The 21,176-nt window shown below is 43.1% G+C and overlaps 1 protein-coding gene across 5 annotated transcripts in view; it reads left to right on the top strand.

Annotated features, from left to right (window-relative positions):
- mtmr3 (myotubularin related protein 3) overlaps positions 1 to 21,176 on the top strand; it is a 29,330-nt gene that overhangs the window by 2,269 nt on the left and 5,885 nt on the right. The window contains exons 2-21 of one of the 5 annotated variants that reach the window (XM_044198139.1): positions 16 to 91; positions 1,111 to 1,167; positions 2,560 to 2,649; positions 3,606 to 3,722; positions 5,830 to 5,850; positions 6,795 to 6,877; positions 8,730 to 8,896; positions 8,980 to 9,076; positions 9,418 to 9,531; positions 11,786 to 11,976; positions 12,359 to 12,490; positions 12,683 to 12,794; positions 14,318 to 14,513; positions 14,602 to 14,787; positions 15,077 to 15,247; positions 15,441 to 15,586; positions 16,051 to 17,587; positions 17,677 to 17,787; positions 18,007 to 18,095; positions 19,838 to 19,864. In XM_044198139.1, the coding sequence (XP_044054074.1) occupies positions 1,165 to 1,167; positions 2,560 to 2,649; positions 3,606 to 3,722; positions 5,830 to 5,850; positions 6,795 to 6,877; positions 8,730 to 8,896; positions 8,980 to 9,076; positions 9,418 to 9,531; positions 11,786 to 11,976; positions 12,359 to 12,490; positions 12,683 to 12,794; positions 14,318 to 14,513; positions 14,602 to 14,787; positions 15,077 to 15,247; positions 15,441 to 15,586; positions 16,051 to 17,587; positions 17,677 to 17,787; positions 18,007 to 18,095; positions 19,838 to 19,864 (3,590 nt within the window). In that variant the 5' untranslated portion in view covers positions 16 to 91; positions 1,111 to 1,164. Of the gene's footprint in view, positions 1 to 15; positions 92 to 1,110; positions 1,168 to 2,559; positions 2,650 to 3,605; positions 3,723 to 5,829; positions 5,851 to 6,794; positions 6,878 to 8,729; positions 8,897 to 8,979; positions 9,077 to 9,417; positions 9,532 to 11,785; positions 11,977 to 12,358; positions 12,491 to 12,682; positions 12,795 to 14,317; positions 14,514 to 14,601; positions 14,788 to 15,076; positions 15,248 to 15,440; positions 15,587 to 16,050; positions 17,588 to 17,676; positions 17,788 to 17,992; positions 18,096 to 19,837; positions 19,865 to 21,176 lie in introns of those variants that run through there. The other 4 variants (XM_044198140.1, XM_044198141.1, XM_044198144.1 and 1 more) reach the window with 4 other exon arrangements.

The following is a 21,176-nucleotide window of genomic DNA, read 5'->3' as shown; positions in this document are numbered from 1 at the left end:
CCTTCATTTCCACAGATTTCCATGTCTTATTTGTGAAAGTTTCCAAACAGGATCATCAGGACTGCTCATCGTCCGTTACTGATTGTCTGTGGTAAGTCTAAAAGATGTATTGCATTACTGTTTATGTGACATTTTCAGCCATCTGCTATTTCTTTAACTGTGGCCGTCAGTACTTTTGTCCCTCTTTACTACATTTGATGCAACTGACTGAATATAAGCTTTACTAAAGGCCTACATCCTGCTATTGCTGGCCAAGCCTTCCCTTGTTGTGCCATTTCATGTTGAATTGATTTGCTATTCAACGTTTTGAACATGACTGCCCAACCACAGGCTCACGGTCTCCTGGTCGATCATGGGTTACAATCGGTTCATTGTCTAGACCCCTTCAAAATCCAGCCACTCCCTGCAATGTTTTTCTTGTTAACCCCTTGAAAATCTGTCCATGTGCAGTCTACATAAATCCAACAGAAGCACTGAAAATTTATATAGAAAAGGTTGTAAGTTTGGTTTATAATTTCAGGTAGTCATTTCATCCAGAGTAGATGCAGTGATCTGGTAGATGAGACTCGAATTTGCTCTTTTGGGGCGAGCTGGTAAGGCATTTGGTGAAAAAACAACAACACTGTAGCACTTGTTTTATGAGATAAACCTGCCAGATAAAATGATGACCTACTGATTTGAACAACTGAACCTTGAATACCTATTGAATTTCAAAACCAATCATTAATATTGATGGCCTCCCAAAATAAATTGTGTGGCAAAAAAAAAGCAGTTACACAATACCCTTAACTGACCTTAAATCAGTGCTGATAATGAGACGATGTCAGAATAGCAAATATAGTATTTTGATCATGAATTCTGTCTCTGTAAATGTTGCTCCATATTTTACAATAATGATCCCAGTGGTACTGGCTTCACAATGGCTTACCACAGGTGGGAGGAGAAAAAGGTTTGGGCTGAGTTTAAAATGTGATCAGACCACATGTAAGAAGACGACGGCTGTATTCATTTTCTGTTTTTAAAGATAATGGCTTAAAGGCACCACATATAATTTATATGCCCTTTTTTTACCGGAATTATTTATCAACGTTCTGTGTTCTTGTTGTACAGACTGGTCCACTCCGGAGTTCCGTGTTGGGTGACCCACACTCCTTCACAGGGGCCATGGTAAAGTACCTTCAGTTCATGCATGCTTTGGACGGTGACTGCTGTGTGTCCTGTGGCTTGGGTGCAGTCTGCAGAATCGGAAACTCTCCATTGATTTTCGCTATCAATCAGCTCTGTTTATCAGGAAGTAGACAATTACATCAGCTGGAACAGTGTCAAAGGTCCTCTGAGGCTGCTGCCTAGGGAGGGCAGCTTTCAGTTTTCACTGCAGAAATTTGTGTTGTATTATTGCATCATGACATAGCCACTGGATTGGATGCGTTGCCTGTTGAATGGTGTGTGCGGGTATATGTGTTTTGTGTTCTTGCCGTGCTGCTGTGTGGCAGCTGCCCCCTGGCTGGCCTCAGCGTGCTGCTCCTCCAACCATGGCCACTGTGTGTATCAGCTCGGCTCATGCTGAGCCAGCATCCCACAGGATGTGCCAGCACTGTCCGTTAACTTCCATCTCTTTCGACCACCTTAATCTTTCTTTGAACAATGATCAGACTGAACTCTGCTCCTGACCATACACAGCCCATAGATTCATGTCGATCATCTGTCAGCACAAGGCCAGACTTTTTTTTCCCCAACCAGTTTGCCCTTGAGGAAAAATCCCTGACTCTGCTTGTATAGCCATGCCTCGCATTCCCCACAGATAGGCATCCTCTGTGAAATATGTTCATCTTGCATAAGACTATTGTGACCTCAAACATTTGGCCCCCATGAGAGCCTACAGACTGCTAGTGAAAACTGCCTTTAAACAAAAAATGTCCATAATTTCATTTGGCCAACCAATAATTAGATTTAGACTCTCTTTTCTTTTTCAGGGTCTTGTGTAAATGAATTACCATGTCTATTTCCAGTTTTAGAGTGCTGTATGTTACTGGCATCTGTTATACCATGGCTTGAAGTTGTACAAGGGGCGATTATAGTAAATTAGCCTGGGTTGCACATTACAGTGTGGGTGGGAAGGAGAAGACAGCCACAAAAAGCAGCATAAATGCAACACTGTCAACTTGGTTTTAAATCAACTCTCTGTCACAACAGCAGTTGTGACACTTCAGCCATTTCCAAATAATGTGATGTGTGAATGTAATATGGTGCTGTGGCCGGGAAAATCGAGGCAAAGCGAAGTGGAGGAGTGGCACTCCCTTTTCCCCAAAAATTACTACTAAGATGGTCTTGAGCAAGGCTCCCCAAACAATTCTTACAGAGTAGCTTAGTGGTCAAAGCTGTGTCAGTGTACATGAGTGTGTGACAGGAGCAGGGTGATAAATAAGGAAATACTCAGCCAGCCTTCCCTGGACAAACGTTTCAAATGCCATATTAAAACTAAAGAAAAACACGTGACTGAAAGAAGGTTGTTAAAGTTGATACTAGTTCAGTAAAGAGTTAACAGTCCTTTTCCTGCAGGAGGAGGAGGGGCAGCAAAGCTTGGAGTGTATCCAGGCCAATCAGATCTTCCCCAAGAAGTCCCCAGTCCTGGAGGAGGAAAACATGCAGGTGAGGAACCTGCCCCTCACTGCTTATCTCATGCTGTAAAAAGCTCAGTTAACATGACAGTTACGTGTAAATATGTGAGTGAGTCTCCTCTCTGTAATCAGTTACATAACCACCATGATACTTGACTTAAGCTCACTTTCAGTTTGACCAGTGTCAGGTGTCAGAAGTAAAGTCTCAAAAGTCAAGTGATATCTGAAGCCCTATAATCTGAAAATAAAAAACTTATCTTACTGTCTATGTTGGGGGGGTTCATTATGAATGATGCTATGATGCTTTGATAGACTTTTATCTCCTGCTCTGAGAAGCTTCAATTTAGCATTTAAATTTTCATTTCAAATTTCATTTAATGGCCAATTGGTCACTCACACCATTCATGTGGTGCCTTCATTTACATTTCTCTTTGCTGCTTCTTAGACCTGATAGCTGGTATTTAAAAGTGGTAGTTGTGTCACTTGGAAAACTCACATTTCATCAGTGTTGCAAACGCTAATGGTTTGCGGCCCACTGAAAATGGCCGATTTGGTCATGAGGCCTTTTTGCATAACAGGTATATTAAAAAAGTCCCAATTGGAAAGGTGGTAAAGTTCCTGTTTTTTTTAAAAGTTGGTTATGGAAAAAGTTCAGAATCAGAAATACTTTATTGATACCTGAGGGGAAACTCCTTTGTTACAGCAGCTCGCTTTTATGTCAGTGCACACAGGAAAGTACTAGCAAAAAATACAATACACTATAATACAGGTCAGAAAATAAATTAAGTACCAAGTGGGTATAAATATAAAATAAAATAAAATAAGTGTGAAGTACCAAGTGGTTCTTACTGTGGAAAAGGGGTTTATACTTTAAACCTTAGATTTACTTGCAAGAGTGAATTTCATTTTGCCTGACATAAGTTGCAAAATAGTCATGATGACCACATCTGTCATCATAGTCCTGTGCATATATCATGCTGTTGCTAGGTGCCCTTTCCTGAGCTGCATGGGGAGTTCACAGAGTATGTGGGGAGAGCAGAGGATGCCATCATCGCAACGTCCAACTACCGCCTACACATCAAGTTCAAAGAGTCCGTTGTCAACGTAAGTATCTTTGAAAAGTGATCGATGAGCTTCAAGGTCAGATACGTTTAGAGAATGTCTCTAACACAGCTCAAAATAACAGAATTCATAAGAATGAACTACATTGTATCTACTGGAGGCTGTGTGAACGTGTGTATTAATGTTTTGTGAATGGACAGAGTCGGGGCCATTGTGCCAGCACTGTGGTGACCAGGCCATTCAGAGCTGATCTGCACTGGCAGCAGTGCCGCGTGACTCTTCATCACCTCTGTTTCTACACTCGCCCGCTCAGCTTTCTCTCTGCACTTGCCGTTGCCTTGGTTGCAGTGGTTCCAGAGGGGCTGTATAAGAGTCACACCCTCTCTGTCTCTTTTCACCACGATAAGAGAGACTAGCTTTGTTACCCAAGTGTGGTCACTTTCTAAAAAAAAAACTTAATTTGCCATTGCAAAGATGTTCTCTGCACTGTGGTTTCTTTGTTATTTTTATGATAAGTGTACAATCTCTCATAATCTATTTACATGCAATTCTATGAATGTTTTTAATTCACAAATTAAGTATTTACCATAATTTGACCAAGAAATCTCACTCTAAATGCCTTAGGAAAAGCATATGCTATGTTCAGATCACCAAACTGCTCTGCTGCTGACATGAAAGAACAGGAAAGTTGTGAAATGACATATCATGTGCTACAGCAAAAGCTTTTGGTTGTTTCACTTACTTCTCATAAAAACTATCATTCGCTCATTTTTAAAGGATACGCCTGGTGATATTCTATTTTTTTTTTCTTGTCAAGAAATCCCTTGAAAAGACGAAAACCAACAATGAATTGATCCTAATCATAAGTATTGTCCTGTTCACAAGCTATTAAAGACAAATTAGTGAGACACACAGTTGCACTGGCTGACATGTTCCTTCATTTTAATAAACACAACCAGTGTAGTTTATTTGGAATCAGCCCCACATACACTGCCTGCTATTGTAAATACTCAATGGTGCTCAAAATAGTATCAGAAATGCACCAAATTTCATCCTGTTTGAGTAACATTTGCTAAAAACTACAGTTGTTTTAGGAAATTTGAGCCTTTTTAAACATGAAAGTACATAGGCTGGCAATATTCTGAGCATCAAACCTCTATCATTTTGTGCTACTGACTGAAATGTGTCTGTATCACTGAGTATCAAAACTTAACATTTACCAACATTTGCCATTTGCCAACAGTGTCTGGTCAAATTTATAGTCCTATTCATTTATTCTTTGATCATATAGTTTAAATCAGAATTTGGCTAGTTTTAGACCATTTTATTTAAGCAAAATTCTTGTAAGGCTGTTTGAGTTTAGACAACATTTAACATCTGAGATTTTTTTTGTTTTGTTTATATTCCTTAATTTAAGGTATTAAAAAAAGTTTGATTCTGTATTGGTACCAATACTCAGGTATGGTATCAGCAATAGATAGTGAAAAAATTCAAATGATGCCCAGCCCTACTGATAGCTGCAGTATTTTCCCTATTTCTAGGTTATTGTGACTTTATATTGTTTGAAAATCGGAACAGTACAGTAATAGTGGTATCAAAGCCCAAATATTGGCATAGCTTCAAAACTAACTAATCCATATAATCATATGTCATTGTTTAGTTAATCAAACCTTCATATGTATAAGATTTATTCAGTGGTTCTGATGGATGCATCCATCCGAGTGTTTCCTGTTTCTACTGGCTGCCCGTCACGTTTTGCCGGGGTAAATTGGACCTCAACGAGCCTCCGGTTCTTGGCTCACACACCACCTCTCTGGATTCACATCAGACAGAGACAACGTTCTCCTCACACATATTTGGATGGGTTGACAAGGCATCTGCATCACATGCCAGAGTTGCCAGAGCTCATAAATCAAGGGTGGGAGGTGCTGCAAGAGAGCGAGAGGCTGTTAACAAGCAGCCTAGGAATTTTGATGGTGGCCAGATTAAGATGTAGATTAGTGGGCACTCAGGGCAGGAATTAAGTTGTGGCAGCAGGATGCTCGAACATCCGGAATGTGCTGCGATAGCAGCCCTACACAGACAGAAAATAGTTACGAATCGACATGCTTCACTTTCATTATTGTTGTCTCTGTTTTGTTTTGGATAGAGTTGTTGTTGTGAGGTGTCAGTAAGTACCCAGCAGAGCTGCACGGCGTGGAGTGGTTGACTTGAGTGTGTAATTTGTGTGTGCCTGTTAACCGGCTAGTGCCCAGATGAGTAGAATCCTGCTTGTTCATCCTGTTTAACACCAAGTGCTGGATTAAAGTACACGTGATGATAAAATATTCAAGCTGCCAATCTTTTAATGCAACCACACCAACAAAATCTCCATCAGACAGTAACACTGTCATTGTACTCATGTATTGGAACTTGACCTGCTGAAGACTGGCTGCCGATCGTGCATGGCTGCAGACTGTGTGGGAACAGCAGCTTGAGCCACACCTTTTGTGAAAGCCCACTGTGCTTCTGAAAAATGCTTTTTACTAATTAACAGCGCTTAGTCAAAAGCAGCATACTGTAGGTATTTCCCTGCAGTATTCAAAGTATGCTCTTAAGTCATAAGCCCATGGCAATTCTGTACTTTGGATGGTATTTGCCTATAAAAGATAAGAATGTAGCTCTGGGCCAAAAGGGAAATGCAGACACAGGCACTTCAGGATCTAGTATTGAGTGTTATTGTGCTCCCATACACATACAAAGTTAAGAAGATTATGTATATTAACAGGGCTCAGGGAGATGCGACGTTAAGTGAAAAATTAATGGAAATGCACCTGGACAAGTACTCTGTGTGCACCATGTGACTGAATTGTGGTTTGGTTTATGCAATTAAATATTTAAATTAAACATGTGATGTTGCAGCACATGTGGCTGATTCTTGGCATGAAAGTGTTTCACTGTGTTGACCACCGCTAATTTGCTAAATTGATTTGTCAGTTGCAGTCTACCACACTACTTGTACTTGACTGCATGTGTTTGGTTGGTACATTTTCGATATACTCGATATGCTATGTAACGTTTCCATCAAAGTTTGACTAGGTTTAGAGTTGATGTTCCCTCTCTTTTGCTCCGCAGGTTCCTCTTCAGCTCATAGAGAGCGCGGAGTGTCGGGATATGTTCCAGCTTCACGTCACCTGTAAGGACTGCAAAGTCGTCAGGTATGACCAGTGATACACTCCTGCAACCTAAAGTCATTCCAACTGTTACCACCTCTTTGTTAAAGGTATAGAGAACTTGATTTAGTTTCTTCCATATCTATATTTAGGAATACACGTGATGTTCTGTGCAAAGCCATTGAAGTTAGAGAATACATCAAAAAATCAGTTTATTCTGACTTTTGTCAAGGAAGTCCAGGCACAGGATGGTATAGGCGTTACAATTAGCGAAAACCACAAAGTCGTGTGGTGTAGGTTGCTATGACAACACTTAAACATAGCACACACTATAAAGATAACAGAGGGATGTTTGACCGAGATGAGCCCAGAATAACCTGAACCAACAGAGCAGCTTCACCACGTTGAACCCAACCAGAAGCAAAAGGAAGGTTGTTTGTGCTGATCACTGACGGAGTATCATTACACCTGAGAAATAAACCGACCTTTTCCTCACACGCTTCTAATCAATTCAACAACCCCAAAAAATCAGTTTTGTACCATATTTGCAACAAAGTGACAGTTAATGATGCTTAAAAGCTGTTTATTGCATTTTGGGCCCACGAGCTGTAACAGTAAAATATGTGTAGGTAAAATATAATATCACTGACATTTCACAATTAATTAGGAAAAAACCAAGCAGCAACCTCTGGGGCTGAAAAATGAAGTCAATGCAGAAGTGCCAAAACTGCAGTTCCTCGAATGGCCCTTTGAGGCTGGCTCCAAAAGCGAGTCAAACCCCATTAACCCCCATGTTAAAATTCCCAAATTTACAGCAGTTTACAACATGTTTACAGGCTGGTACAAAAAACTTTTTGGTCTCTATAGATAATTTCCCCATTCATGGCAACTGTACGGGGTGAATTTTTATAGAACTCACTCGTTTAAATTATATTAGGGCTTAAAGTTATGCATAATTAAGGACGTGGCCACTTTGAGTGACAGGTGGGTGCCTTATCAAGTGGCTTGCCACTAGGTGGTTCAGCGGAGCTGCCCACTTTGAGCTTCACAACGGCTTTTCAGAAACCTATGGGGGACGTCACGGACACTGCGTCCATTTTTTTTATACAGTCTGTGGGAAAAAACTCACCTGTTGCTCAGCCTCACAAAATTCAAACAGAGCTGCTGCACTGCTTCTTACACTAAACAGTTTACCAGCTCAGTTTGTTTAGTATCATGCTGAAATTCGCGCTGCACACAAATATGCTTTTTCTCTGTCACTTGGAATAATCTCTGTGAAAGTTTCGTGCTGAAAAATCTTTCAAATGTTTCACCTGTATTAGTCCTTCACTTTTCAACACTTCACAGAAGTCGGGAACTCACTTTCAGTCAACACTAATTACAGTAGACTAATGAGTGTCAATCACACATCAAAGGTGACGCTCAGGTGAGAGCAGTGTTCTTTACATGGACCAGTTTTTTGCTGCCAAACCGTTTAAAAACCCAGCGTCTAAACCAGGAAATAAAGATATTAAAATGTACATAAAGAAACAACATAGGAGCAATCAACAGAAAGGAATGACATTTTAAGAACTGATCGCAAAACCACATTCATAATTAACAATAAGGAACACCATGAGTATGGAAAAGCACGCTTGGTGGGATTGTAATATCAGACTTCTTGTACAGCTACCATTTAGAGAGCTCTGCACAGGTAGTGATTTACTGTTTGGTGAGGAAATCTGTGCTTTCCACAAACAAAGGATAATAGTTAAGGCAAGTATTTTCTTGATTCTGAAGTATCTGTATCGTAGAAATTAGTATTGGAAGGATTTTTTTTAGAGTACCAGCCATGCGCCTTAATAGTATTTTGTAGCACGTTGAAGGTGTAACGTTGGCTTTTGCGTTTGATCCCCAGGTGTCAGTTCTCCACCTTTGAGCAGTGTCAGGAATGGTTGAAACGCCTGAACGTGGTAGTGCGCCCTCCCTCTCGCCTGGAGGACCTCTTCTCCTTCGCCTTCCATGCCTGGTGCATGGATGTGTACGCCGGCGAGAAGGAGCAGCACGGCGAGCTGTGCAGACCAGGTACACTACTGTCTCTCACATGTCCTCACATAACCCCAGCTGCTCCCCTCTGGTCTTATCGGACATCTCTTCTCGCTCTATAGGCGAACACGTGACCTCCTGGTTCAAGAACGAGGTGGAGAGGATGGGCTTTGACACTCAAAACGCCTGGAGGATATCTGACATCAACAGCAAGTTTAGGTAATAGTGGTTCTCATTCAGGATACCTGCTGCTGTGTTGATTTCCGTCACTCCCAGCTAGAAGATGGATCCGCCTTTTGCTTTCATTGGCGTACAGCATAAGTCAGTGTGTGTGTGTGTGTGTGTGTGTTAGACAGTGGGTGGTTGTGTTATTGTACTCCACTGGTGCTGCGCCCTGGGCAGAGGAGAGCTCAGCCCAGGATTAGGTGTCTGTAGACAGAGACTTTTGTTGAGCCATCACAGCCCTTTGGCTCTCTCTCTCTCTCTCTCTCTCTCTCTCTCTCTCTCTCTCTCTCTCTCCTTGTTAAACTCTTGCTCTCTCTACCCCCCTGCTCTGCCAGGCTTTGCCCCAGCTATCCCCAGCAGCTCCTGGTGCCAGCCTGGATCACTGACAAGGAGCTGGAAAATGTGGCAGCCTTCCGCTCCTGGAAGAGGTTTCCTGCTGTGGTTTATAGGTTGGTGTGTTTGTTTCAAGGCAGAAGGTTAAACTTGTTTACCGCCACCCAGCAATGAAAAGCTGTCTTATGTGCTGATTGGCCTTTTTTGTTTGTGAAAGGAATTAAACCATTTTCAAATAATATCTTCATGGCTCTATATCATTGCCACTGTGGAGTTTACTTTGGCTCGGAAAACCACAACATACAGTTAATTACTAATGAATATCTCTCTCCAGGCTACGTTTCTCTATTTGCCTCTATTCAGAGTTTGTCAACATGGCCAAGACCACAGATTTAACCAATGACATACACTGCGTCATGGCTTCAGTGAATTGTGGTTGTTGTATTTAACAAACAGTGCTTGAGAGCCTTTGATCTTTGTTTTTGGAAAACTACTCCAACCAGAAATGGCAGTTTTGTGTGCCTGTTTTGTGCGTCACAGCACCTGAAATAAATATGAGACAAAAGTTTGCTTTGGTGGCTGTACAATTACTGAAACTCAATAAATTTTTGCTTAAACAAATGTCTACTTCTGACCTATCATAGATCAGATGAGTTATGAGCAGTTCAACCAAAGAATCATATTTCATTTTCAGATTATTTTATTAGTTTTTTAGAGCTGAAATGATTAGTTGATTAATTGATTAGTTGATCGAAAAATAATGATAATTATAGCTGAGTCGAGCCGGGCATTTTGAGGAGGAAGATAAATGACAAATACATAACGGTATATTTGAAATGCACAATGCCTGAGTAGGTATTAGCATTTTTATTCTGCATTACTCAGTGCTCGATCTCACAACCTTTGACACCAAGGGCGAGTCATGATCTTGTTGAACTAAACCATAGATGGCTTTAGGCCAATCACCAGGGTTGCATGTGAAGGCAGATTTCAAACTAGTGTCAAAAATTCAGTTATCAAGACAAAATTCAGAGAATTTGTGTACTTCATCTAGACAACATAGAGATGTCTGTAATTTATTTTTACAAAGACTGATTGTTCCATAAGTGACAAACTGATGTTTGAAGATTCTCTATTTCCATCGACTGCAATAGTTTGCATGAGGATAGAATTCGAAATACTGTCCAAAATAGAGATAGTTCTGAAATTTACCACACTACATCTACCATGACATCAAAATTTTGTCTTTTTTTTCATGAACATTGGAGATTTATTTAGCAAGAATTTGCAGTAGCTGTTTACAGTCAAACATTTTGATGCACTGTAGGCAAAATTTTTGATAATTAAAAAATCTGGCTGGATCGTTTGTGGAGGACAGTCTGGAGATGCAGTGTGGCAAGTTTGGTATCAGTTAAGCAAAAAATGTGGGAGGGAGGTTGAATTAGGTTTTTTTTTTGAGAGAAACAGAGTGATGGACTTCATAATTCCTGCCAGCTCAAAGCATCTGAACATTTCTGCTCAATTCGGCCTACATTTTGGTGAAAGTTGCAAAGTGGTAGCACGTACGACTGATTTGTTATGAATTTTCAAAGTTTTAAACTTTAGATGGTTGCTGTAGCGCCACCATCAGGACGATTAGCCCACAATGCCAGTTGAAGAAGTATGGCATAGGACTTATGTGCAAAGTTTTATTTATTTTCATGCATGGGAAGGCAGATTTCCTCATAGGAAGAATAATATTAATTATAACATTGGCAAATACAAGAGGGACCGAGAGCACAGCTGCCCGGCCCTTAACAATTTCTTAGGTTGTTTTTAAGCAAAAAGTAAAAAGTTAATTGATTCCAGCTTCTCAAGTTTGGATATTTGTTGGTCTACTTAGTATTTTGATGATAGTAAACTAAATACTTCTGTGTTTTGGACTGTTGGTCAGACATAACGTGCAGTTTGAATATGTCAACTTGTGCTTCAGGAATCTGTGATTGGCATTTTTCACAATTTTCTGACATTTTTAATTCTAAACAATTAATTAATCAAAAATGTAATTGTCAGATTAATCGATTATGGAAGTAATTGTTATTTGTATCCCTGTTTTATTAAAAAAAAATTAGGGAAGTCAAAAAATATAACATACTGTTGTGAGGGAGTATGAATAATGGATAGATGGTAAATGTTGTCTCTTCTCTAGGACATAACCTACTCTCCCAATCTCTGTATTACTGTATTGTGCATACTGTAGCATGAATAGTATTTCTTCCTGTAAATAAGATCAGAGCCCAGATGAATAAACAGCCGTACAGTAGACAGTGGACTGACTATGTTCTGTTCTTGCTAACTTCTCCCTGGTTGCCCTGACCCCCCCTCACATAGGCACCAGACCACCGGGGCTGTGATTGCCCGCTGCGGCCAGCCAGAGGTCAGCTGGTGGGGCTGGAGGAACGCTGATGACGAGCACCTGGTCCAATCCATAGCCAAGGCCTGTGCCGTGGACAGCAGCTCCTGCAAACACCTTCCCAACGGCAGCTACACCAACGGCTCTGACCTGCCTGATACCGACTTTGGTACAAGCTCACACTCAGCCAGCCTCACTTACTCACTGACATAATGTATACACCCACACAAAAACAGACACTTCCATCTGAACAGATATCAGATTTTACCACACTGAGATCTTCCTATCTGCATGAACAGCAGACGCTGTTGTGCAATCAGACCTGTTAGGGCTTGTCTAAAGCAGTTGGCCCACACAAACACACAGATCACAGTAACTTCTTATGTCAAACTGATGCTAATGGATGTGCCTGGATGAAACATAATTACATCTTAATGGTTTATTTGGACTTTTTGATCGTGGTAATGATGTCAGCCATAGCCCCAGCCCTAATTTCATACAACCTGAATTGTACTGAGAGACATTTTTGCTGTGTTTTGTGTCTGTATCAGAATCCTCCATGACCAACAGCTCAGAAGTGGAGACACTGGCCATCCAGCCCCACAAGTTACTGATCCTGGATGCCAGGTCCTATGCTGCTGCTGTAGCTAACAGGGCCAAGGGGGGAGGTTGTGAATGCCCAGGTAGGTCTTCTCAGCTCAGTCCCTGGTTACAAGCAGAATTAGGTCAGTGTGTGCTGTGGATTCAGGAGCTCAGTTAACCGCAAATGCGACTGTTCTGCGTGCTAAAATTAAAACCTCCAGTTTTTGTTTTGTCTATTTTTTTTTTTTTTTTTTTTTTTTTTTTTTTTTACCATTGTTTTCCTCCTGTTCCAGAGTACTATCCCAACTGTGAAGTGGTGTTTATGGGCATGGCCAACATCCACTCCATCCGCAAGAGTTTCCAGTCTCTGCGTTTCCTCTGCACTCAGATGCCTGATCCAGCCAAGTAGGGTTTTTAATGCCTCCAACAGTCCCTCATTTTTCCCCTAGTTGTAACGCTAAAGCTCTGCAGACTAAAACTATTAAACCCAATGCTCTCAAGCTTTGCTGTAGTAACTGTAGGTAACTAGTAATCACAGCTGTGTTTTGGCCTTGGCTATACATCTGTGCCTGATTTAGAAAGCCTGGCCCAAGTAGAGGATCTCTTTCCATCTGTGCTCCCAGACTTGACGCTACAATGATGTGCAATTGAGTCACGCTGGCTTAAGAGAACATTTTTGAAAGGGGTTAGAGGATAAAATCATAAGACAAAAACAGACTCCGAAAAATCCTCCTAACTCCAGATGCTAGCTCAGCATGTTTAATAGGGTCATACAGTACATGTCCGTATTTGTTTTCTTTATTTGAATATTACTTAAAGAGTCTTTTGCACAGACTTGATGGTGTTCATGCAAAAAAAACAGCAGGTTGCACCAATTTCTCACTATTTGTGTGATTTCTCAAAAGCTAAACCTTATTTGTATCAGTTCACAAAACATTTTTGCTGATAAGACTTGTACTTCAAAATTTGAAAGTCAAAAATCTGTCACCGGCTTGTCTGTCTCTGTCACAGATGCTCCTGGTTTATAGATAATACAAAACGCACATAGTGCTTAGAATAATAACCCAGATAAGATAAGACAAGTGAAATATTTACTCACAGTTGAAGTAGGTCAAGGTCTATGCATGTCTCCCACTGGTCATGTAATGTTTTGAAATATTACATAACCATTATCCAAACAGACAATGTCATTTGCTTGACTTTACCAAACACCTGGATTCTAAAGCTGCATTAATCAGTTTGTGGCCACTAGGGGGCTGGAAAACATCCAAACAACACAGCTGCCATCATAACGTTGCCGTGTAACATTGTTTTTGTCAACGTGTTAGCAAACAGTTGCCTACTTTTTATATCCAGCAGATGGAGAGCCACACTTATTCATTTGAGTTGTGCTTCTGGGCACCTGACGATGCAAATCTAAAATGACGCGACTCCAAATGAATGCTATCGTTGTTCCGTAACTGCTGGATGTGTAAATTAGTAAATTCACCATATCAACTTAAAGGTAATAATAATGTCAAGGGTGTCTTCACAACTAGTTTCAGCTGCCCCCAAGTGGCCAAGAATCAGTTATTGCTTCTTTAAAAACAATAAATGTAGATATTCATTGTTTTAATACAGGTTTAAGTGAAGCAATATTGGACAATTTCACTTATCTATTGTTAATCCGTTAACCCATTTTTTTTAGATGAAAAATATTTAGTAGTAGTAGAAAGACATAACACATTTACATCACAGTTGTGCTTTTAGCTATACAAAGTCATAGAGAAGTCTTTGACAGGGTTTCAAACTAGCTGAGGCTATAAATGCTGTGGTATGTGGCACTGGTCCATGCTATGTACTTGTCCTTATAAAACATGTGTGCCATCATTTAGTGTCTGAGGCATATGAGGTCCTCTGATGTTCTGTTGCTTTCTGTGTGCCTGCAGCTGGCTTTCTGCACTGGAGAGCACCAAGTGGCTGCAGCACCTGTCCCTGCTGCTGAAGGCGGCGCTGCTTGTGGTCAACGCTGTGGACCGAGACCACAGGCCCGTCCTGGTGCACTGCTCTGACGGCTGGGACCGCACACCTCAGATCGTTGCTTTGTCCAAGCTGCTGCTGGACCCTTACTACCGCACTATAGAGGTAAAGATGAAGACTCTTTGCTTCTTTAAGTTCCAGCCCTGGCCTTTCTTAGCATTTTAAAATTTGATGTTGTAACATCTTTGTGCAGGGCTTCCAGGTTTTGGTGGAGACCGAGTGGCTGGACTTTGGCCATAAGTTTGCCGACCGCTGTGGCCATGGAGAAAACTCTGAGGACCTGAATGAGCGCTGCCCCGTCTTCCTGCAGTGGCTGGACTGTGTTCACCAGCTGCAGAGGCAGTTCCCATGCTCCTTTGAGTTTAATGAGGCCTTCCTGGTGTGTACAAGTTCGGTGGTAGACGTAAAACACAGCTATTGCAAAGTCAGATTCTGCTCAGATCCTTAGATTAGACAGTTCAGAATGTTTTCATGTACAGAAGTGGAAATGGCATGCCTCTGATCCAAGTGTATTCGTGTTAGTTTCTGATCGTGAGCCACTGATATGTAGTTACAGTCTGGGTGTGTTCGTAAGTCGTACGAGGAAACTCCTGTCATCTCTGCTCTTATTATCATACCTGAGGTGTGTATACAAGCCTCTACATGTCAGTTTGTGTGTGTGTATGCAGGTCAAACTGGTGCAGCACACCTACTCCTGTCTGTTCGGCACCTTCCTGTGTAACAGCGGCAAGGAGAGGGAGGACCGCCACGTTCAGGAGAGGACCTGCTCAGTCTGGTCACTGCTGAGACCGGCCAACCGCACACTGAGGAACATGCTGTACTCCTCACACTCTGAGACCGTACGTCGCCGTGTCATGGCCATAAAATCATTTGCATTCAGAGATTACTCAAATTTCCATATAATCAAGTGTTTTTGTCTCATTTTTTCACATTTTAGAAAGATTTGCTTCCAGATTATTTTGCTACTCTTTGTCATTTTTCCCTCTTGTCTTCTGATTACATCCTGAGTTAAGTTTGCAGCTGTTATTGCAGGTTCTCCACCCAGTGTGTCACGTACGCAACCTGATGCTGTGGACGGCGGTCTACCTGCCCAGCTCCTCCCCCACCACCCCATCCGATGAGTCCTGCGCCCCCTACCCTGTGCCTGGTGGCAACCCCGAGGACACGCCCCTGGCCAGGTGAGCCTGGCGCCCTGGCACCCGACCCCCCCTCTCTTCCTCCCTCATGTAAGATAAACACAGGTCGAGGAGTCCCACAGCCAGAGGGGCCCGGCTTCTCAACTCCACTGCTTAGATAATTTGCTCTGCTCAGGCCCTCACATTCACAGATACTGTTTTATGCTCTGCTTATCTTGTGTCTCACGACAGTCATACCATCAACGAAGAGCAACAGGAAGTTGTTTCATTTTTATGTTAAGTTTATGATAGCTCTAAGAGAACAATGAATGCTTCTCTTTTATTATGTTTGTGCTGCATTTTTCTTGTTTTGACGAGGCTGACATGTGATTGATTTGTTAACTAAACATTTTCTAACGATTATGTGTGCAGTTACAGATTGAATCATAGGGTGTCAAACACACTGAGCTATTGTTATGTAATGAAATGCTGTTTCCTGTGCATAATTCTTCTTGTTTCCTCTTCAGACATACGAAGACTCGCTCCTTCGACAACTTGCCCAGTGCATGTGAGCTGGGAAGCTCGCTGGCTCCTAACCGCCGCTCCAGTGACCCTAGCCTCAATGAGAAATGGCAGGACCACCGGCGCTCTTTGGAGCTCACCATGGCAGTGGGGCCCGAGGGAGGGGGAAACCAGGATCAGGAGGTGTGGCCTAACGGAGTGGGGCCTTACCCAGATGGAGTGGACTCTGAGCTTGATGACAGCCCACAGCCCCGGGGCTCACATGCTGAACTAGGACAGGGAGCCTCTGTGAGCCCAGCAGCAACAGGAGAGGAAGCAGAGGAGGCCGAGCTCTCAGTGGCGGTGGGCGTGGCCGAGGGCCAGATGGAGAACATCCTTCAGGAAGCCACAAAGGAGGAGGCGGGAGCAGATGGTCAGAGAGAGGGAAGTGCTGCTGTCACACATGTCATTAACACTGTTGACACAGAGGTGGAGAAAGAAACAAAAGTTGAGGAGGATGAACCGTATGCTAAGGTCAGGACTGAGATGCAGAGAGAAGCATTTGCTAATGGTCACCATCCAGAAAATGGTGTAATGGAGGCTGAGGAGGATGGTGAGTCTCCCCCTCTGCCCACACAGACGGCAGAGGAGCTGCATCAACGGGCAGCTGAGGTGACTCAGACACCAGAGGATCTGGTGAAGCAGGATGTAGAGAACTCTTCTGTACAAGAGGAGCTTGCACATGGACCCAGTGAGTCTGGCTCAGGTGAGCCAGAACAGCCTGCAGCCCATAGAACTATAACTAACGGATTTGTGGACCGGTCACCAGAAGAGACAGGTGTGGATGAGGAGACCTGCCCTGACTCTAAATCTGGCCGTGGTGTCTCGGAGCCGGTGGAGCAGGTGGATAAGAGGGCCTCCCTGATGGAAAGCTCCACAGAGACTTTAACTGAAGAGGCCTGCAGCAGGTTGGAGTTACCAGCACAGCTGCCTGTTTGTCCGAGTCGTCAGCCCTGCAGTGATGGCAGGAGCCAACCGCCCTGCTCCAGGAAAGAGAAAGGAGTGGAGACAGGCGAGCATGGCTTTATCAGAACTTTAAACGGGGGCTGCAAGCGACCCTCTGTCAGTGCCTTTCAGTCTTTGAGTGCTGACTTCAGCAGGGACGGGGTTTGTAACGGCGACAGCTCCGAGGGGGATCCCTGCGGAGGACCTCACTGGGCCAAAGGGAATGGGGAGAGGGCCCCTCTGAGTCGACAGGTGTCCCTAGCAAGCTGCAACTCCCTGATCCTCCATCCGCGGGGCAGCTGCACCCAGCACCGCTGGTGCCACGCCCTGTTGAGCCGGGCCGCCATCAGCCCGGAGCAGCCATCTCGCAGCCATCTGGACGACGACGGGCTGACGCTGCACACCGACACCATCCAGCAGAGGCTGAGGCAGATCGAGGCGGGACACCAGATGGAGGTAGAGACTCTGAAGAAGCAGGTACAGGAGCTGTGGAGCCGCCTGGAGAATCAGCAGCACGCCGGCTCCCACAGGATCAACGGAGACATGGGAGACGAACTGGTAAGTTGTAACTTCAGCCCAATTAACTCCTTCACATTTGCTGGTTAAAGTGAGCTTGATTCTGATTGTCTGTGTCTCCCTCCATGCAGACCTCAATGACAGACTCTGAGTACAACCTGGACCCCAACTGTTTGTCACGCTGCAGCACAGAGCTCTTCTCTGAGGCCAGCTGGGAGCAGGTGGACAAGCATGACACTGAGGTGAGCAGCCAGGCTAACCTGAAGCTTATTTTAGGTAGGGAAGGAACAAAACTCTCAAAGCAATGGCTGTATTTGTTGGTAGCTTGCATATATGGACTTCAACTCTCTTCCGAAATGGCAGTTGATGATGGTTGATGGTAGGTGAGCTGCTCTGTAGTGCAGGGTAGGTGAGCTGCTCTGTAGTGCAGTAGTGAACTGAGATTAGTCTGTACATTACAGGTGACTCGCTGGTACCCAGACCATTTGGCAGCCCAGTGTTACGGCTGTGAGAGCAGGTTCTGGCTCGCCACCAGGAAGCATCACTGCAGGTAAGTTCTGAGGCTTATCAAGCTGCAGAGGCTCAAACCTTCAGACACTATCCCTGTCATCAACCACTCCTGACTGCCCCGTTGAGGCTTAAAGAGATGTTTCCTCTGTTTAAGCTCGCTCCTCTTCTGTTCAGACAGTTTCTTGTATCCAGATACAACCAGACTGTGTTTAGATTAAGCCGAGGCAGCTTTCAGTTCACACTCGGCATCTTAATGAGTCTCAAACTCATCTTGTGTGATCATTTCTGATGGGATTTTACTTCCTCTCCAAATATATCACTTGTGTTTCTGCAGACCAGAGTTCAAAATCAGATTGTTGACTAATTTTGGTTTCCACCAGGGAGTTGCTCATTCTTATTAATATCCATATGCTGGTATAAAAGCAAATGTGGTTAATACGATCTAATCTCAATGTGTCCTTAATATGTTAAGAATGTCTACTATGACTCATTTTAGTGCTAAGTGTGACAGGACGGTGTAGTCCCTCATTCGTCCAGGAGTGTTCTATTGTAGAAAAGGTTTCAGACGTAGTCATCTGGACACTGTTTTCAGAATCAAGACGTTTCGGCTCCCATCCGGAAGTCATTCTCAATTGTGAAAAAATGGGACGGGAACTAGAAATTTAAGCTACTCTGTGTTACATAAGCCCTGCCCTCAGGAAGGAGTCTACCTGAGTATCTGTTAATAGCTAGTTTCACCTGAAACTGACCTAATAGTTTCCAAGAGTGTGACAGGGCCCCTCTCATTAAAAGGTCACTCCACTGATTTAGTATTGCACTTCCATGTAGTTGTGGGATATAGAGACAAACTTAAAAAAAAAAGGGGGGGGGTTCACATTGATGCAGCAGAGGTATGCTGACTTTAAGGCCCTAATATGGGTCTAAAAACTTTTGAGTCCTACACTTCCCATAATGCAACTTGACCCTCCCTCTCTGGTAAACACCCATGGCTTTCAAACTCCACACATGCAGTTCGTAACTCAGGCTTTCTGTTATAAATTTTAAGTCTCCAGCCCAAGCTGAGATAACCCTGATAACATCACGATGGTGACTATATTATCAGGGTTACTTTCTCAGACTTACAAAAGCTCCATCAGAGCCTCAGAAGACATTATACAACTGTTTTCACAAGCTGAGCAGTATTCTCTGTGACACGTAAACTGGTGGAGTGCTCCTTTAATTCATTATTGATTGATTTATTTTGTTGAATAGGGCTGCTGTCCTACACTGATTTGCTGAGACATAACTGTTTAGAATAAAGGGCCAGATTGAACAATGTCCATTCAAAGTCTATGTGGAAGTATCGGGATATCTTTTGGTTATTTTAGGTGTGCAGAACTAGATTAGTTTGGTGCATTTTAGTATTATCTCTCGTTCTATCAGCTGGTGGTATTTCCTCTGTTGTTATCATTTCCTCATATCACTGTCTGCTCTTTACTTCCTTTTCTTTGTGGTGGGTTGCATCAAGTTAACCACTGAGTGGCCGAAATTCGAGTAGGATTAATTTTGGATGATCTGTAGTTATTTCAGCCATAGATTCAAAGCATAAAAGTCTAAAATTAACAGTGTAGCATTGCAGCCGTTTCACAATTGTAGCTATCTTAGATTTTCGACCTTTTTAAAAAAAAAATAAAAATGAAAAATTGTAACACACATCAGCAGCAGAAAGTGTGTTTTATTGTGTTAAGTGTTCTCCACTGTTCAGGCAGTTCTTATCCATTGTCTGCCCCCTCTCCTCTACAGTGGCAGGGAGCCTGTCCAGGAGGTCTGGTGAGATCCGGCTCCCCTGTCCCTCCACCCTTTTAACCTGGCATCGCCGCACCTTCCTCCTCCTAATCCTTACCCCCTCCCCTCTTTCCCCTCCTCACCTGGTTTCCCTTCAATCTGTTCTTGTCAGCAAATTCTCAGGGAAATCTCTTTTCTGAGATGTATTAACTTGAATGTGCGTCCTGCGGCGCCAGTGTGTTTCCATTCAGCAGTTTTTAATTGGCTGTGACCGTGAGCATGTTGCTGTCAGTGGGAGAGCTGTGATTGGTCGAGGGCTGATTGTTATTTCACCTGAAAAATTCAAACATTTAAGAATCGTGGACTTCCTCAACCTCAACCCTCCTCCTGCCATAGCACCACATCAGCATCCTGCCCTCCCACCACCCTCGACACACACCCCGGCAGCATGCTGCCCCATACCCCACCCCCCTGCATCTCACCTCCCTGCAGCACAGCATGGTACTGGAGACCACTCAGTCCACCTGTTGGTGTAAAAGGCTGGAGACCTAGAGTGATTTAGATGGGGGTTATTTTTATTTTTATTTATGCTCAGGGTGAGTACAGGCAGGTAGAAGGGACCATTGTGTGTGTTAGTGTGTGAGCATGGCCTTACATCTGAATCTGAGCATGGGTATCTGAAACCTCCAGTGTGACCTGCCTTCCTGTCTAGTGATGATAATGTGTTTTTAATGGGCTGAATAATCAAGTTAGCACCACAGTGTGATAGCGCACCTTCTCTAACCTGGCATGTAGTGCAACATCACAGCAGAGTTCAGCTGAAAACAGGATGAATGGGGTTTGCTCAGAAGTCAGAGCTCCCATACCTTCTTTCCACCGGTTTTATCATGCGTCCCAGGTGATCGGATTGTAATAAGACAGAGAAACAAAATATAACTGTCTGTAAATTTTTTTCTTTTTTCGGAAGGCATATTATCACATCAGCATCCCGTTCTTCAAATGTGGCTTAACTAATGCAGGCTAACATGATGTTAGCCAGCTAAAATGATCCCATTAATTCTCACCCAGCTAACTTTGTTCTTCGAACAGTATCAGAGGTTTGATTTGTATATCTGTGCCATAGAGCTCCATTCTTGTCCAAAAACTATGAAACACATCAGTGAGCCACACTGTTGCACTGGGTGACATGTTCCGTCATTACCATGAACACACACTGTAGTTTATTTTGAGTTCATCTCACACACTGTGCACAATCCTGCTGATGTAAATACTAATATAATACGTTTGCTAAAAACTACAGTATATTATATATATTTTTTTTCTTAAGGTGCTTCTAAGGAAAGGAGAAATTTGTATC

Source organism: Siniperca chuatsi, linkage group LG5, assembly GCF_020085105.1.
Source record: "Siniperca chuatsi isolate FFG_IHB_CAS linkage group LG5, ASM2008510v1, whole genome shotgun sequence".
Lineage (NCBI taxonomy): Eukaryota > Metazoa > Chordata > Actinopteri > Centrarchiformes > Sinipercidae > Siniperca > Siniperca chuatsi.
Note: the sequence above shows the minus strand (reverse complement) of the source record. Positions and strands in the feature narration are given on the sequence as shown.